We start from the raw sequence: 18,888 nt of genomic DNA on the forward strand, positions 1-18,888 counted from the left end.
GAGGAGAAAACTAAAACACAGTACAACAGAGCCGAGATTCTCCAACTGTAGGATGTGTGTCACTGGTGGTAGGTACACTCCCTCTAGTTGTGTGCAAAGGAATGTCAGAAGTCTTTTTTAAAAGTGAAATAAATCAATTTAAAATCCTATAATATTTTAAGAATACTGTGAAATTTCTAATGAAATCACAAAAAATATCAGATCACTGAAATGTTTCAAAATCAGCCAGCTACATAGTCAAGATCATGCACGTAGTATGAACATTAGGGATGTGCGTGATTAGTCAACTACACAGTTACACGTTGCCACCCTCACTAGTCAGCACCAGAAATAGTCGCCGATTAAACTATTTATCAATATTTTATTCATGCACAACGGCAATTAACTGTTGCCTCTAAGGTGTTATGCAGCTGCCTGCCACTAGTCTGGGCTGCAGCTCCATCAGACGGCAGCCCCCTTCGCCGTACGCCATAAGTGCCTATGCCCTAATGGCCCACACAAACCTGGATGTTTTTTTAATCAGCAAAGTCGGACAGATGACAGCTCGTTAAACCAGGGCAGCATGACAGTGTTTTAATTTAGAAAATGGAAATGATGTTGAATGTAGGCTGTGACAGAATAAATTGATATATAACCACTTGACTGGAGCAACATGTGACCACATTCAGCACAGACATTAACCTGGAAGGAGAACAGGCTGCCGCTGCTAGCACTGCTAACGTTAGCCACACTGTGAAGCAGACTGGCAGCTAAAGTGAACTCTGGGTAAATTATGTTGTTTGCCTGCAGATAGTGTGATCCTTTTTAGATGAAAATCTGACAGAGTTGACGTCTTACAGAGTTGATAAAAGGTTCCATTTTCTTTTCTTTTTTTCCCTTTTTTTTCCATAGCTGTAGTGAACAGTCATTTTATTTTTTAAAGTGTCTCAGAGTTCTCTTAATGTTAATCAAAATACATATTTTTAAAACATAATTCTTATTTAGTTTTGATTTAGAAGGACTACAGCGTTGACATGTTATGTTAAGACACATCTGATAGAAATATTATTTAATGAATTTGTCACAGAAAAAAAGTTTACCAGTGCTTGAGCAGTATTCCTGCCTTTTTAAACCAGGAAGTGAGACAGGGGTCCTTAGGGTATAGCTAACCCTTGTGATGCCTGATAATGTTTTTGTAAATATCTGACAGAGGTCATGAAAACTTGGGACACAACTTTAAAGAGTTATTTCATTTTTTCATGAAAAATAGTTTTTAAAACAAAGATGATTATAATAGCACATTTTCATGTTGTGAGTAGGTGTTGTTAGTTTTAGATTTTGAAGACTTTTTAACATTTTTAAATTGTTTTAAGTTGTGAATTCTTCTCCGGGACAAGGGTGTGTTTTTCAAACCAAAACATTTCATAAATTATTTATATTGCATACAACAGAATTTGCCAAAGAATAGAATTTCACCAAAAAATTGGAATTGGGAGTGTTGGTATTAATCATTTTAAAGTTCTTTTTGAGAGTTCTTAATAATGAGTGATATCTGTTTCTCTCTGCAGGTAAACAAAGACCTCAGCCGGTGATTCTTAAATTGTTGATCACCTGATGGGAGCAGCTACATTCTGCTCTCTATAGAAAGTGTCATGTCAGAACGACTGCCAGGGAACGAAACATTAAAAGCATTAAGAACTAATGACGGAGGCAAATAGCACTTTTTTCTCTGCACCACACAGACAGACACACAAACAGTCAGGGTCAACCTGCACAGTCCATTCCCATCCTGTGAGTGTGCTGCTCTGTAAAACAAAAAAAACAAAAAAAAAAAACACCTCTCCTGAAGCATCTTTCATTCATGACCCCAAATGCCAGTGAATGGGCGAGTGAGCTTGACTCAGAGGTCGATCTCTGCATCTCTGTGCTCAGCAGGCATCGTTGCCTCCTCTGCTCTCCCCTGACAGCTACAGTGCCAGCCAGACAGAAACACACTAAAACATTCATCGCTCAGTATCTGGGAGATGAGCAACAGCTGAATGTTTGTGTCCAGCCTGATAAACACAGAGGGAGCACGGCTCATTAACCGCTCTGGTCAGTGATTGTTTCAGACCGAATGTCTTGAGAACAATCACATGTGACAGCAGGCGTGACAGGACACGTGTTGCTGGTTATTACAAGTCAGGGGTTTTCCAATAATGTACTGGAGAAAATGATGAAAACTTTTTGGGACAAAAGACCGTGGTTAGAATTATGTTCCGGAGTTGGTTTGAGACGTTCTGTTATATCGAGCTTCAGGCTTGTGTTTGTCATGTCGCTCTTCAGACATGGACAGTCCAGCAGGTACAGAGAAACAGAGACAGGCAGAGCAAAATGTTCTGACAATGGTTGTGTTTCCATCAGATTGTGTCACAAATTTTAATGGAATTACAAGTAAACCTGTAAGAGAAAATGCAAATGAATGCTTGTTTTCATCCACTACAGTTATGTGATTATTGGGAGTTGGTTCATCAGTTCCCCAGTCAGAAAACATTTATCAATGCAAGAACTACAACTGCAATAGGATGGAAACATGATCAACAATCAAAAATGTGTATTTTTCCTCTGGCCTAAAGTGCTGTTTATCAATCTAGATTTTTCCTTTTGGTTACTTGCAGAGTTATCGGCCATAGAGATGTCTGCCTTCTCTCCAATAAAATGGAGAAATTCAAAACCACTGTCTCTTCCCAAAAATCATGACCCGGCTACTCAAAATAATCCAGAGGCCTTGTTATGAGCAGCTTCATGTGAACTACTTTCTTTCTAATAGAAAGAAAGTAGTTCCAGTAGATCCTACTGCAGAAAGAAAGTAGTTCCTACATGATATGCTCAAAACAATGTCTGTGTATTATTCTGAGTCATCAGGTCATGATTTCTCAAAAGCATTTTTTTGGTGCTTTGAGCTCCACAGGACTGGTGCTATTTAGTTCTATTATGTTCCAGTATGACACCTTCAACTGTTAAACAGCTAAAGGCATTCCCTATTAGTGAAAAAAAATATGAATAACAATTATAAATATTTAAATGTTTGTTAAACTTGTGTTTCTTTGCGTTGGACAACATTTAGTGGAGCATGAAAACTTTTTTCTTATCTTAGTCTGAGTGTTCTTGACCACTCATCAGATGTTCTCTTTCCTAAGAGAAGAGCAAAAATAAGAAAAACAATGGTGAATTTTGTACTTTCATACTATACATTCTTTATTTTTCTACCTTCATATTTTCTGTTGCTTATCTTTGTGCTATCATTTCAATTGCTATGGTCCTTTATTATATTTTTATTGTTAACTGTATCTTTATTGCCTATTATTTCACATTCAGCTTCATCACTGAGGCCTGTTATTTGTCTGTAAATGTGTGTGCATACAAACACCATTTGAAGATGATGCAACTGCAATTTCTTTGTGTCTGCACAATGACAATAAAGTTCTTGACTCTTGAATCCCAGAAATCAGTTACCGTTACTAACAAAATAAGAACTAACCTTACATAAGGGCTGCACGATTTGGTAAAAAAGTCATATTGCGATTATTTTGAGAGATTGCAGTACACAATATGATTAGTGGAAATGATCAGTTTTGTTCACTGAAAAAAAATATTAAAATGATGATGATGTGATATTTATTGAGGTCTGAACCAAACAAACATGCTTCCTTTCATCTGGAAAACAAGATTTTAAGGCCAGGTCATCTCTGCAGAACTACATTACCTCATTTTAATACTGTTTTCTCACACACTTTTCCTTTTGCAGAAAAAGTGTCATTTGGTTCTGGTTCTGTGATTCGGATATTGCACTTGGCCATACTGCGATTTTATTGCTGTGCAGCCCTATCATAGATACAAATAAAAATAAGAGAAAATTTGTTCCTACATGCTTTCTTGCACCAAGACCCCCTGTCTGCTGAATGCTCATGTCTTCTTCATCTCCACGCCTCCAGTTTCTAACTTTCTATTAGAAATAAGTAGCCTGTGAGCCCAAGCTGAGATAACCCTGATGACACAACTTTGCAGAGTTCATCCAGAGCTACAGAAGAGCTGCCCTCTCTGTGGCTAGTGAACCAATTTTGACGTGTAAAATCAGTAGAGCTCTCCTTTAAGTGGAACAGCCTACTGGCAGACTGCCAACTCTCACTCTGTGCTGGCTCAACATGTATTATGCCCATGTTATTTTTATGTGAGAAACCTTGTCTAAAACAAACATTTATTTGTTCTAGGAGAAGAAATCCCTAAAATAAAACATTAGATTGTGTTGGGTTCAGGCTGTAAATTTGGCGCACCAAGACGAGCTCCGTCGGGTCAGTTAGAAGCCAGTACAGACCAGGTTCAGCTCTGCAGTGTAGACCTCATGTCAGCACCGCTGAGTGGGCGGCAGTGTGTTAGTGTGCAGGCAGAGTCCATTAGCATCTGACAGAAGTATACTCTGCATTCATTTCAGTTATAAATGAGAGACAGTTAGGAGGAGATTCAGATTGAACATTACAGAGCTGAGTGGAGAGTGGGAGCACAGACAGAAATACAGATCAGGGTCAGATCAGCATTTCCATTTGCTGGTGTTTTGTGATAGTACGGGGCTCGACTTCACCATTAGCCAGTCAGTGTTATACACCTTTAATATTATGGAACAGGGTTTCCTGAAGTGGGGTGCGCCAGCTGCCTCGAGGGGCTGCATGAGAGGAAAAATGGAATGAGAGTGTAATGGTGTGATTTTGTATTCTTATTCTTACTAGCAGATTACTGAGCCTACTCACACATCTCCCTCAGCTGACCAGTATGACTAACAAAAACAACACAGCAACCCTCATTTATAAAATGGACTTATGATTGACTTTAATCTCAAGTGTGACTTAAGTAGAAAAACAAAGTATAAGTAGTTATTTATAAAACCTTCCTTTGCCATGGAAATGATCTTATCTTGAAGGAAAGTCTAGACTTGACTGAAGTCATTTTTCTGCTGGTTATGTTGCAGTTTGGAAAGTAAAGTGCCCAAACCTGTTGTGAACTTTGCATCAGCTTTATGAACAATGTGACAGGAATTATTAATTAAAGGTGTGACAAATTAAGAGCTACAAGTTTTTAAGGCAATTGTCTTTACTCAATTTTTGAGTTTTAAGTCAAACTTAACCTCTTAAAAGGATAGTTCACCCTAAAATGAAAACTCAGTCATTATCTACTCAGTGTCATGCAGATTGAAGGTTGGGATTAGTTTTTTAGTCCACAAAACACTGCTGGAGTTTCACAGGAAGACAACGTTGTGAATGTTCTAAACAATGGAAGTGAATGGTGAGCAGTTTTCAAACATAAAAAAAACAAACAAAAAGGAAACATAAATTGCCTCTGTACTAGTTGTCTGGTGTAATTCAAGTCTCCTAAAGCCCCAATATGCCAAGCAGACTTGAAGTCATTTACATCATGTTTTCAGTCTGAATCTTCACTGTAGATTCTTAGCTTGAAGCCACATTCATGTGCACACTGTCTGAACTGGGTGTGTGATGGTGTGCAAACAGCATGTCAGGAATTTAGGAGACTTGAATTATGCCAGATGAGCAGTATGGAGGCAAATTGTATCTTCTTTTTGTTTGTTTTATTACATTTGAAATTGGTCACCATTCACTTCCATTGTTTGGTAGATGTGGAACGCTGTTTTCCTGTGAAACTCCAGCAGTGATTTGTCTAACTAACTAACAAAATAAACCTGACACTCAGTTGGCATGAGGGTGAGTAGATAATGAAATTTTGGGTGAACTATCCCTTTAATATTTGAAATAATTGATAATTGAAATAATCTCAAGTTTTGCTGACCTAGAATCTTCTACTGATTTAATCATTTAATTTTCTTCTTTAGATAAATGTCAATCTTCTCAAAATTTAAAAAAAAATTGGTCACCGTATTTATGATTATTAGGGTGACTGAAATTTAATGGTTACAACTGAAAATACTAAGTTATTAACGATTATTTACTTTCACTTTAATGAGTTTACTCAACAGTTTTTGCAATAAAAAATGATTTGTTTCCAAAACTTAAAGATTCAAGGTTATCTGAGAACAAAAGTAAATTATGTCAACAACAGATTTAAGGTTGAAGAAGATTATTTGAAGTTTATTTAAGAATTTAACTATCTCTTCTCAACTTTCCCCTGATCTCTGCTGTGTTTAAGAGCTGAAAATCTATGCATAGCAGTCACACACATCTAAATGTGGTTAACAAAGATGTTGGACTGATAGAAGACAACAACGAAAATATGGGGAGAAAAAAGTCTGTACTGAAACTCCCTAGTGCAAATTAATTGGCACATCCACAAGTGATGAGTACTGCTCTTCTTCAGACATCAGTCAGAGCTACAGTTCACCAGTAAACTGAGAGTGACAGTCACTTGATACCATCTGTCCAGACCTCGTTGAACTCATTTCTAAACTTGCCAAATCTCCCAGTTTTCCCAGGGGACTCCTGTTTTTCATTGCCCTTTCCCTATTTCTACACAGGATAGCAATTCTCCTGTATTTCTCTCGATTTCAGCCAAATTTTCACATTGTTATTCCTTCTCCTTATCACAACCTGTTTCTGACACTGTACAGTGTGTATAAGCCTGATATGACTCTAAAAGTCTACTGTTTCTTCCTAAGAATTCCTGTTTCTTCAAGAAAGGAAAAGGTCATGCATTTTGTAAAAATCTGCTATATCAGTTTTCTTTTAGGGGCAGGGCAGGGCATAGAGGGATTCTTCATTCTGTGTTCCTTCCTGAGAATTAAAAGTAAAATTAAAAGTATTCAATAGAAAAATGTTGTTGCAGTGTAGATCTGCAACATTTAATTGATTATGAATCAATTATTAAATTATTCACCAACTATTTTTATGGTGAATTGATCAGTTTGAGTAATTTGAGTAAAAATTCTCTGATTTCAGCTTCTAAAATGTGAATATTTTCTGGTTTCTTTACTCCTCTCTGAGAATATCTTTGTGTTGTGGACAAAAACAAGGACATTTGAGGACGTCATCTTTGGTTTAGGGAAAAACTGATTGACATTTTTCAACATTTTGAGATACTTAATGGACCAAACAACTGATTAATCAAGACTGACTGATAATGAAATTAATCATTACAGGAAACACGTTAGCCATGTGCACCAGTATGTATGGACCTGTTTTTCAAGTGACAAGACTGTGACAGGATTAATTCATTGTTTGATTGAGAAAATGATCAATAGATTTATCAGCAATGAAAATAATTGTTAGCTGCAGCCCTGTCACTAAATGAAGTGTACTAATTCTTATGTCATCTTTGTTCTTTAAGGGTCTCTAGAATGACTCAGATGTCCCAAAGTCAGATGAGGAATGAGACCCTTTCCAGGGTTCATTCCTCCTCTTTACACTCCAGGAACGCCTTGATACAGTTCAAAGTGATACATCACCTACACTTCCTGAAAGCTAAACCTGCAAGGATATTCCCAAACTTCAGTGCTACGTGTTGCAGATGCAAACAGCAACAGTCTGTCACATGTCCTGCCCAAAACTTTCCCCTTTCTGCTCATCCTTTCCTGACACCATTTCGGAGGTTTACAGATCTATTATAATGCCTTCATATTTATATGCCACTATAGGTATTTTTGGTGCATTCTCAGTTCCATGTGGTTTTAATCTCCCTGCTCACCTACAGAAGATTATTGCCTTTTCTTCTCTATTAGCCAAACATTTAATTTTGTTTAAATGGAAGGATGTAACCCCTCTATTACACAACCAGTGAGTCAAGGATGTGACGCAGAACATCAGGCTGGAAAAAATAAGATGCACTCTCAAGGGCTCCACTAAGAGATTTTATAAGACCTGGGAGACATTAATAAACCATGTCAACAGTTAAAGCTTGGAACTATTAACTCTGAACTGTCCTATCTATGCTTGAACGCACTATTATGCATGATTTATTTATTTTAAAGTGATCTGTTTGTTTTGGTTGGCGGTGGTTTTATTTCTTTAGTTTTCTGTTACCTTCCAGTATTATAGTATTTTATTTTTAATATGTAAATAAACTGTTTTTAAAAAGTAAGTAGAATGCTGGAAAAGGTCTCTGAAACTCAAACCCTTGGTATCAAGATCCTCCCCGTACTTGAGGTCTCAAGGTTGGCAGGTATGCTGATTTCTGTTTTGAGGACAGCAGAGATCTGCAGTCCTGACTGAGTACAGATTGACAGGTGACTGGAGGGGTCTCCCTCAGCTCCCTCAGCTGCTCAGACATCTCCAAGCTCAGGACAAAGTTAAAGAGAGACGCTTCAGGACTATCTACAGGGTGGAACAGCAGATTTCTTTCTTCAAATTTTTCTTTGGCAGTTAAAATAAAAAAATATATCAAATAGACATTGAAGGAGAAAACCATGACAGAAAGATTGAAAACATGTGAAGACAGACCTCCAATAAGTCTGAGATATTCATTATTGTAGAGTTCACCTGTTCATGAGAATTGGGATAAAGATGTCCTCCCAAGAAACACTGAAAATTATTCATACTGAAAGTCTGGTGAAAAGGGAAGGATTTATATATGTGAAATATATCTATATTATTATTATTATGTTTTGGTTTGCTTAATTTTTTTTAAATGTCTAAACTGGGACTCTGTGCAAGAAAACAGCCTTGTCCCAGACATGAATTCACAAGTCAAACAATATAAAAATGTGTTAAAGACCTTCAAAAACTAAAACTAACAACACCTACTGATAACACAGGTATAAAAATGTGCTTTCATAATCAATTTTGTTTTAAAATATTCATTCATCCATTAATTCATGAAAGTTTTAAGATATTTTTTAAAATATTTTTAACGTAAATGTTGGCCCTTTAAAGTTGCATCCCAGATTTCGATCAGATTTTTACAGAAACATGATTTAATCAGGCATAAAAAGGGTTAGCTATACCCTAAGGACCCCTGTCTCACTTCCTGGTTTAAAAAGGGCGGGAATACTGCTCAAACACTGGTAAACTTTCTATTTGTCGAACATTTGTTGAATAATACTGCTATCAACTAAAAAGGAATTATGGTTTAAAAATGTATATTTTGATTAGCATCAAGAGATCATTAGCAAAAGCAACTTTAAAAAATAAAATGGCTGCTCATTATGACTATGTTGTGAAATGACAAAATGCAACATTTTCGTCAACTTCATAAGACGTCAACTCTGTCAGATTTCCCAGTTGATGACATTAATGTCTACATTTAATAGAAAATCTAATATAATCACTAGGAGGTTGGCCTGTTACAAGGTTTAATAGCCAAGAGTTTGATCTTTTAAAATATATTTTCAAGTATAATTGAGGAGTACTGTAACTGTTTTGGCCCCAAGACTGAGAGAGGTAAATTACCTGAGCTCCCTTCATGATCTTCTTTGCTTTTGCATTGAGGTAGAAATCTCCCCACAGGGTTTTGAGCAGCACCTCTGCCCTGATCCCCATCCTCTGACTGTAGATGTGTGCAAACTGCTGGATGCTGCAAAACACAAAGTCAGACTCTCAGTTCTTCACTTACACTTTTTATGTAGATTCACTGACAGTAGAAAAACACTGATCTTTATTGCAAACCATGCTGAAGTGTTTAGCTTCTTTTAAAATTGGGCTTCTTATCAGCTTTGAGTAAAGCTTGAACAGAATGAGGGTTAACATGAGTGTAGTTGTCTGCATCTGAGCTTCCTCCTCCTTCACTGTAGACAGTAAGCTGGAGTCTTGGGTTCAGAGGCGAAGAAGACTCGGCTGTCTCCGCTGGGACTTCATTTGTTTATTTATAGCAGAGAGTGATCACAAGGACACAGCTCTGCTCAGAACTAGGTCTTCATGTCCTCACCATGGACTGTCATACACCAGACTACCACTACAGCATGAGGCCTGTATGTCACTGTGTGGAGAATGCAGAACCATCGCAGTGAAGTGATGGAAGCTTACCAGGAAATATTTCACTCTCAAAGTCTTTACCAGAACAAAAGAATGAGGTCTTTTAAGGTACTAAACAGGTTGGCATTGGTTCTGCTGTCGGTTCTGCTGTCTGATGGTTCTGTAATCATGGTGAGGATCATTTAGTATCAGATGAATTAAAGTGTTGGATGATAGCACCATCTAGTGGACTTGAAAATGTATTCAGGTGACTCTAAGTAGCAGGGTTGTTTTAATGAGGTCTCTGGGCAAAAATAAACTAGGGGCCCAAACTGGCTCACCCTACAAGTACTCCTGCTCATTTCTTCCAATTCATATTTCTTTAAGAATATACACAGTGTAAGCATGATATCAGCTGAAACAGTACAGTAATTAAAAAGATGGTAAAGACAGGGCAGAGCAAAAATACATGAACCATATAACGTCCTTTTGCTTCAGTTCAATATACAGCAGCAATGCGTGATAAATAACAGGGCTGATATTGGTCTGCACAGCCATGTCCTTATCAGTGTATATTAGCCAATAAATGTCAGCTATACTAATATCTGATTAAACAGACTCAAAGCATTTAGTCTGGATTCTCAGACTAAATGCTCTGTAAAAACCAAAGTATGTTTGTGAATTTTTTTGATGTACTTAACTAGATCAGAGCTATGGAATATGAACTCATCCATCTTTGGTCACTATATCTGAGCCTTTTTTACCCTCAGGTGTGCATAAACCACAGGTCATATGAACTTTGTTCTGATATATAAAAATTTGAAAGTTATCAGAGTTATTTTATTGGTACCAGCCATCAGAATCAGAAAAATACATATTGTGCATCACTATGCTTTAGTAGTGCTTATTATATAAATGTATAAAATACATTAGAATTTAATATGGAAAATATTGCAAAGGGTTACACTTCATATTAAGGTATTTGTAATTAGTGTTAGCTAATAGGTGATGACACACTTATAAGACATTTATTAATATTAATATGTGTTAAGACATCTAATGTTTATTCAAAACTCAATAAATGTGTTTATAATGCTATTATAAACAATTACAAGAATATGACGAGGCTTTTAATAACAGTCTTAACAAATCTACAAACTGTTGACAAGTTTACTGTAAGGCTGCTCATAAATGTCTTATAATCTAACAATAAACTGTTTATTATGCTATTATTAACATTTATATAGTCTTATTAACATATATTTATCAGTAACCATCTTATACTGGCCTTATTAACTATTAACTAATGTTCATTACAAGCACCATGGTGATCCTGGCTGTATATGAACACATTTTTTCAGCAGTGTGTCTGCAAAGAGTCCTGGGCCACAGTGAAGGACCACCTACTCAACTGATGTCCTGTAAGTCCAGTCTGATTTCCACTTGGTTCACTGTCATGTAAATGATGTGTTTGGGTTCTCCTACCTGCCAGAACAAGCAGCAGCAGATGTTTGTGAACACACTGTCTGTTTACACTGATTTCACCATTCAGCTAGAAAGTGCAATGTTTAAAAGTTGAGTGAGGAGAAACTTAATGCACTTTGATAAACAGCTAATCATTCATGCCTTCTTATAAAGTTGGCATTAAATACAACACATGAAGTTGTTTCTTTCCTTGTAAAAACAAGGTCAGTCAGTCACAGCACCTCTGTACCAGTGGCTACTCTGCACTTATCAGTTGTTTGAAAACACTATTTCATCATTTACACTAAATATATGGAAGAAGGAAACAGTTTATTATTGACAGTAAACATATCAGACTTTCCAAATACAGTAAACCATAAGTCCAGTTTCCTAAAAATCACACAATTTTGTGAGTTATTGGGTTTGGAGATTTGTTGTTTTTCTTTAATTAACTTTGTGAAACGTTGTATGACAAATTCTTAATTATTTGGACCTTCTTCCAAAATCAGCAAATGTTCTACATGAAGTTATTTCTGTCTTTGTGTAAACTGTGTCCATTTATCCAAGCCTCCTGGCTACTGCTATTGGACTGGAAATGATGTAGCTATGTGTTTATTGGCATAAAGAGCCAGGAAGTGAGATCAGATCTCAACTGGTCACTCTAGACCCATGTGGAGATGCACTGTAATGCCAGGTGATCAGATCCCCCAGAATGCATGTTAATACCAGGTGTGAACAGTGTCATTGTTTCACGTCATATTTGTCCACAGTGTGAGAACCACTGGACAAGCCTCACCTGAAGCCCCATCCATCTATGGCGCAGGCAAACACCACGTTTCCCTGGTCAGGAGAGAAGTAGAGGTGGGAGTCGTCAGCCTCCTCCAGCCCGGCGCTCCAGTCATAAACCTGATCTCCACTCAGTGTCTCACTCTCTTTCTCCTCCTTCTCTTCCTTCTCTGCTCGCTCCTCAAGCACTTTGGATGTGAACAAAGTCCCCGTCACTGCATTCACCTACAGGGAAGAACACACACTCAGTAACAGGTCTACAAAACCTTTCCTTCACGTTTACTATGAGTCAATAGAGAATACACAATAACTTCAGTGACTCCAGCAGCTGAATGAAACTCGTAGTTATTCTACTGATTGTGTCCTGGCCGTGTCAGATGAGCGTTGGGTCTCACCTGTTCCAGGATTTTCTGCAGGTGTGTGTAGGCTTCCTGGGAGGTGAGCTTCAGCTCCATGATGAGGCGGTCGATCTTATTAATGACCAGAACCGGCCTGATGTTCTCCAGCCACGCCTGACGCAGCACAACCTGGGTCTACACACAATACACAAACACACACACAAAACACATTTTAAATGTGATCTGATATGGTGCTAAAAAGAGAGGTTTTACACAGCTGACCAACAAAAACAAAAAAAAAATTGTATTCAAAGGTATGATATGCAAAATTTTCCTTAAAAATAAAACAAAACAATGCATATACTCAAACATAAATAATCTTTCAATCATCACTTATGTCCGACTAGAAGTGTGTGCTGAGTCTGTATCTGCAGACACTCCGCAGCACTCGGACTTTATTTTCTTATTGTTCTCATTATTTTGCTGCTCGGGATGCTTCACCAACCCACACTGTCTGTATGTGATGCTCTGGTCAGCTTGGAAAAACTACTGATTCTACCTTTACCATCATATTTTCAGCTGTGCACCACTGACTGACATTGACTTTGCTGTGAAATGACTCAACTGCATTAATTCAACTGTACAGTACATACAGTGTTATTATTTACACTTATACATTTATGCACATTTATGTACATAATTCTTAATTGATATGTACATTTTATTTAATATGTGTATATATATGCATATTGCTGGGGCACACTGAAGCATATGGCACATACTATTTCATACTTCTTATATGTATATAATTCTGTTATACTTTTGATTTATTATTTCTCTACATTGCAGTAGAGTGCGCAGATTTTTACATACTTGCATTTTTATTTTCATATTATTTTTCTAGCTTTCAGATTCTGAAAAAACTGATTGTTTTTAATAAAGAACATAGAATCAAAGTGTTTATGTAAAAAATATTGTGATAACACACTTTCTGTCAATATAATGTTTGAACATTTTTTTAAAACTACAAATGTTTCAGCTTTTGAAAATGATTTTAAGTGTTTTCATCTTTAAAAAAGATGATGCCATGTTAAAGAGCAGAGTTTAACACTTCTGTATATAATCTGTATATTTGCTTTCTTTCTGAGAGTTAACTGAGAAGACTGATCCCAGTCTGTTTGTTAAATATGAAGCTAGTTAGCTTAGCATAGTGATCTACTGGAAACCCCTATACAGCCAAAATGAAACCCAGCAATGTTGTTTTCTATAAACTTTTCTGATTAAAAGGTCAACTGTAGGTTTAGCCAATGAGATCTACCTAGGAGCTGCATGTTGGGCAATTTAAGTAATTAGCACAATGAGTTAATCAGCTGCCAAAAACTGGAAATTACTATAATTTTGCTTTTAGTTCTAACTTAACAAGGTGATCCAAGAATCCATCTTTCTGATGTCCAGAAATCCGAGCAATGATGAGCAGTCACCATTACCCCACCCCTAAGATACTGCCCACCCTTAGCACCCTGAGAATAAAGGTATGTAAGTGTCATGCAACTGCATGTTAGTTAACTCAGTGTTTCCCAACCCTGGTCCTCAGAGCTCACTGCCCTGCGTGTTTTAGATGTTTCTCTGCTCCAACATTCCTGATTCAAATGATCAGCTCGTCATCAAGCCTCTGCAGAAGCCTGATGACAACCTGATCATTAGAATCAGCTGAGTAAGAAATCTTTTTTTATATTTTATATGCACTATGCAGATCATTAACACTAAAATACACTTCCTTCGAGAAGTCTGTGATGATTTTTGATTTTCTTATTTTTTTTATATCTCATAATGAGCTAATTATGCTAATTAATAAAACTGCCCAACACAAATCTCTTAGCAACCAAGTAGAATTTAATCATCAGGGCCTACAGATGACATTTCAAACAGAAAGTTTAGAGGAAACAACATTTCTGGCTCCAAAAAGTTTCCAGTAGACTACAGAGACAGAAAACAGGGGAAAACTATGCACAAAGAGGGCTGCAGTTCCTACACTGTTCATCTGAAGTTGATGTCAACACCCTCAAATTCAATCTGACAGTCAGCACTTTCACCTCATGGTTGTTGTTTCATTTCAAACATCAAATCTAATCCAAGGAAGTGAAGTACAGAGACAAAAATAAGTCCAAATACCTGCAGACTGCAAACTGCTCACAGGAAAGAATTCTGATCTACAGAAAATGCAACAAGATGTCTCTTCTTTACCACAAACCGCGTACAGAGGGAGACATTGTGAGCAGTGATATTTACCTGTGGACACAGTCCCTCCACAGCGTCAACAACTACAATGGCTCCGTCACACAGCCTGACAGCAGTGGAAACTTCAGAGGAGAAGTCGACGTGACCGGGAGAGTCGATCAGGTTCAGTAAGTACTCCTGATCTCCTGAGGACGCAAGACGCACACAAAACACTGTTTACAGTCCTCTACTCACAAACACCTCTCTCAGACTGCAGAGAGATGATCAGCTTTTAGTTTACAGTCATGTCAAACTCCAGTTCAGTAACACTGGAGCTCAGACAGCCAAACAAAAATTATCTTCACTCATGATTATACCTTTTTACATTTTTAATGATAAATGAGTCATCAATCAAAGATCATATTGAGTGTAAGTATATATGTGTCATCCTACTGTATGTATAGCATATGCTAAATTCACCATGAGACAACTGAATGACAGTACCAATTCTACTATGTAACCTTAAAGCATCAGCCAATCCTGATCCAACAACAGTGTGTTCAAAATGATAGACATATATAAAGAAAATTATTTTTAACAGCTGTATACTAATAACCCTATATGGATGTGATATGATCACTATCACCTGACTCAGATTAAAAAACGTTGCTGTATGGGACACTGGTCGGAATAACAGGGTCCCATTTTTGGCTATTAATTTATGTGATATGAGACAGGTGCAGGAGGTGCAATATTTGTTAAAGGCAAAATATGTTTCAAAACACTTGAATGAAAGAATGTCGTGAGGTTGAGGTGTCCTCTCCTACAAATCAGATTCTACAGACTTAAGAAAAACATCTTCATTTGGTACAGAGTCCTACAAAAAGAGATTTAAAAATCACATAGTCACTTTAATGTTTTCCAATTAAAATTTGAATGTTGATGTAAAAATTATAATTTCATCTAATATCACAAATCATATCGCAATTGTAATATCAGTCAAAATAATTGCATTTAGATTCATTCAGCCCAACCCGGTAAGACCTGATCCTATGTCAGTGTATTAGGACCATAGTAACAGAAAAAAAGAGGAGGAAAGTTGTTGTTGTTTTTTTTTGTTTTGTTTTTTTTTTAATTTTGCACAAAGCTGACATGTTGATAATAAGGTTGAAATAGTAGTTAAAACACTGAGGAGACATTTCAACTTTATTCTCATAAGGCTGAATTATAAAAGATTTTAACATTATTATTATTATTATTATTATTATTATTATTATTATTATTATTATTATTAATAATAATAATAATAATAATAATAATAATAATAATAATAATAATAATCTTTATTTATAGAGCACTAACAAAGTGCTTCACAAAGGCAACAAAATAAAACAGACAGGTTCAAAAGTCAGATAACAGGTAAAACAGATCAAATAAAATAGTAGAGTACAAACTAGAAGAGTCAAAACATTTTGAGAAATAAAAAAAGATCATCACTTGATCAAGCCTTTTCTAACATTCCACACTACAAAATAAGTAATAAAAGTATGTATCGTATCGGCAAATACTCAAGGCTGCAATATCGGTATCGTATCGGAAATGAAAAAGTTGTATCGGGACTTCCCTATCTTTTTCTTCTTATTTCCAATGAGTGTACCATAAACCAGCATCAATATGTAATCATAAAATAATAACAGAATACTGTCCACATGTTTCTGCATGTCCCTTTCCACATGTCCCTCAACCGTTCCCTCCACCCTCCCACACCCAAGTAAACAAAAGAGACAGACAAGCAAGCAAAAGAGCAAATAAAGGAAAGGAAAACAAAAAAAGAAAAAGTATACTTAGAACAGCACAAAATAAAAGAAATAAAAGACAGGACAAAAGTCATTCATGGTTCAAAAAAGTCCAGAAAATGTCTGAATTCTTTATCAATCTCCTCTTGAAAAGTAAGAAAACAGTGGAGACCAGAGTACTTGAAAAATATGTCCCTGATTATTTAGTATAATGGTAGATATTGTGATAACTGGTCCAGGAACAGCTGAAAAGTTGGAGGGGAAGATAAAAGTATACATTTCCTTGCAAATGTATTATGGTAATTAATATTCTGCATTTTCTTTAGATCTAATTGGAAATCTGGTGTATCATTTCATAAATACAAAGAAGGAATTACATTAAATTCTATTTTCAGGACTGATGTAGTGAAGAAAGAACGAAATTCCAGAAACTTTTCAACACGTGAAACTTCCAAAACATACACATGTTGCTTCCTCAGTCCAGTTTCCTTGATATTGTTACTTGTAAATGGAAAATGTTTGCTTTCACAGATGTTTGAACAGGTATTTTTATCTAAACCCATCCCCCCCTCATGGAACTAAACAATGAGGCCATAGCACACATAGCACAGGACATTACACACACACTCTCAACCACCATCTGACCCTACTACCCTTTGAGCACAGGTACAGAGCTCTGAGGTGCAGGAGGACTTGCTTGAGAAAACCTGATCCCAGCTGAGCTAAGTCTACCAGCTGTATTTCCTCGCTGTCTTTTCTCGCTGACAGTGAGTTGACACACACCGCTGTAGTGTCCATATTCTTGCTATATTGATCTTTTAATGATTATCAAAAATGCTATGCTGTCAAAGTTGAGTCAAGTTTTTCACGTGGTATCAAAAATGGTATTGAGTACTGATATTTTTCAAGGTATTGTGATGAAATAAGAAATTCCATTAGAAGGCAAACAATGAAGACCGCAGAGTTCTAGAATCTGACAGTAAGACACATTAAAGTGTGGATTTGACCTCAGGGCTGGCCTTACCGTTCCTGTAGTGCAGAGAGATGGCGCTGGACTTCATGGTGATTCCTCTGAGCTGTTCGTCCTCCCTGCTGTCCAGGTACCTCAGCTGGTAGAGACACACATCACAAATACGCACAAATCATGACTGAACAAGTCAAAATGAAAAATCCTGCTCAGCGGTTACAGCTCATAGACCAGGACTGTCAAAATAAAAAATAAAGTCCCTCACCTTCCCCGCCAGTCGACTTGATATGATTCCATTACTCGCCACTAAGCAGTCAGCCAGAGTGGTTTTTCCTGCAAAGAAGCAGACAGTTCCAAATGATTTCACTACCTGACAGCTTACAGCACTGACACCAGATCTGTTTCATTTCCTAATCAGACATACTCATTGGTTCTTATTTCAATCTAAAGACTTGTTGCTTCTCTCTGATTTAAATCATTTTATACTGAGTATCTTTGAGTTTTAGACTCCTGGTCCAACAAATAATCAGAAGAATGGATGGACTGGATGGGCCCTTGGTTGTGTGTCCCTTTGTGGTCATTTTGTGTCTATGTGTAGTCATCATATGATTGAATTTTTACAAAGAAACAGTCACTTCAAATAGACACTCTGGCCCTGCATCTGACCCAACATCACTACATCTCAAGAGAATAGTGACCAGTTTTCAAACAGAAGAAACAAGTGAAAAAAATAGAAAATGCCACCATACTGCTCAATATTGTAATACAAGTCTCCTAAAGCCCAAACATGTCGAGTGGACTAAAAATGTTATTTACACCATGAGACCATTGAAAACCGCTCACTATTCACTTCCATTGTTTGGGAGATTCTGCAGCACCATTTTCCTGTGGAACTCCAGCAGAGTTTTGTAGACTAAAAAACTAAACCTGACCTTCAATCAGCATGTGGGTGAGTAGATAATGACATTTCATTTCATTTTTGGGTGAACTATCCCTTTAATTGATTACTAAATTAATCTGCAACTATTGTGAAAATTGATAAATAGTTTTTTGTAATTTTCTAAGGAAAAAGTCTCTTATTTCTGGTTTCTTTCCTCCTCTCTGACAGTAAACTGAATGTCTTCGAGTTGAGAATAAAACAAGATATTTGAGGACGTCATCTTGGACTTTGGGAGACACTGGTTGACATTTTTCAACATTTTCTGACATTTTAAAACAAACAATTATTAACTGATTAATCGAGAAGGTCATTGACCAATTAATCAACTGTGAAAATAATCATTAGTTGCAGCCCTACATACAGTGTATGTCATCCATAGATATTAAAGCTGTTACAGTTAAAACTCAAAGGAAGCTCCTGTAGGATCTGACAACTTACACTTCAAGTTATTAAGTCATGTTTTGTGATTGCATGATTTCTGACCTGTGCCACATTAAGGAGTGCATAATGATCCAGG

At 36.7% G+C, this 18,888-nt stretch overlaps 1 protein-coding gene across 2 annotated transcripts in view; it reads right to left on the reverse strand.

The window, feature by feature from the left end:
• The window catches only part of efl1 (elongation factor like GTPase 1), a 157,357-nt gene that overhangs the window by 136,330 nt on the left and 2,139 nt on the right, over nt 1–18,888 (reverse strand). For both annotated transcript variants that reach the window (XM_084722363.1, XM_084722372.1), the window contains exons 3-8: nt 17,697–17,764; nt 17,489–17,573; nt 14,741–14,874; nt 12,509–12,646; nt 12,124–12,338; nt 9,363–9,486 (exon numbers count right to left, since the gene is read on the reverse strand). In XM_084722363.1, the coding sequence (XP_084578489.1) occupies nt 9,363–9,486; nt 12,124–12,338; nt 12,509–12,646; nt 14,741–14,874; nt 17,489–17,573; nt 17,697–17,764 (764 nt within the window). The remainder of the gene's footprint in view (nt 1–9,362; nt 9,487–12,123; nt 12,339–12,508; nt 12,647–14,740; nt 14,875–17,488; nt 17,574–17,696; nt 17,765–18,888) is intronic.

Source organism: Lutjanus erythropterus, chromosome 1, assembly GCF_056507025.1.
Source record: "Lutjanus erythropterus isolate fLutEry1 chromosome 1, fLutEry1.hap2, whole genome shotgun sequence".
NCBI classification, from domain to species: Eukaryota; Metazoa; Chordata; class Actinopteri; order Lutjaniformes; family Lutjanidae; genus Lutjanus; species Lutjanus erythropterus.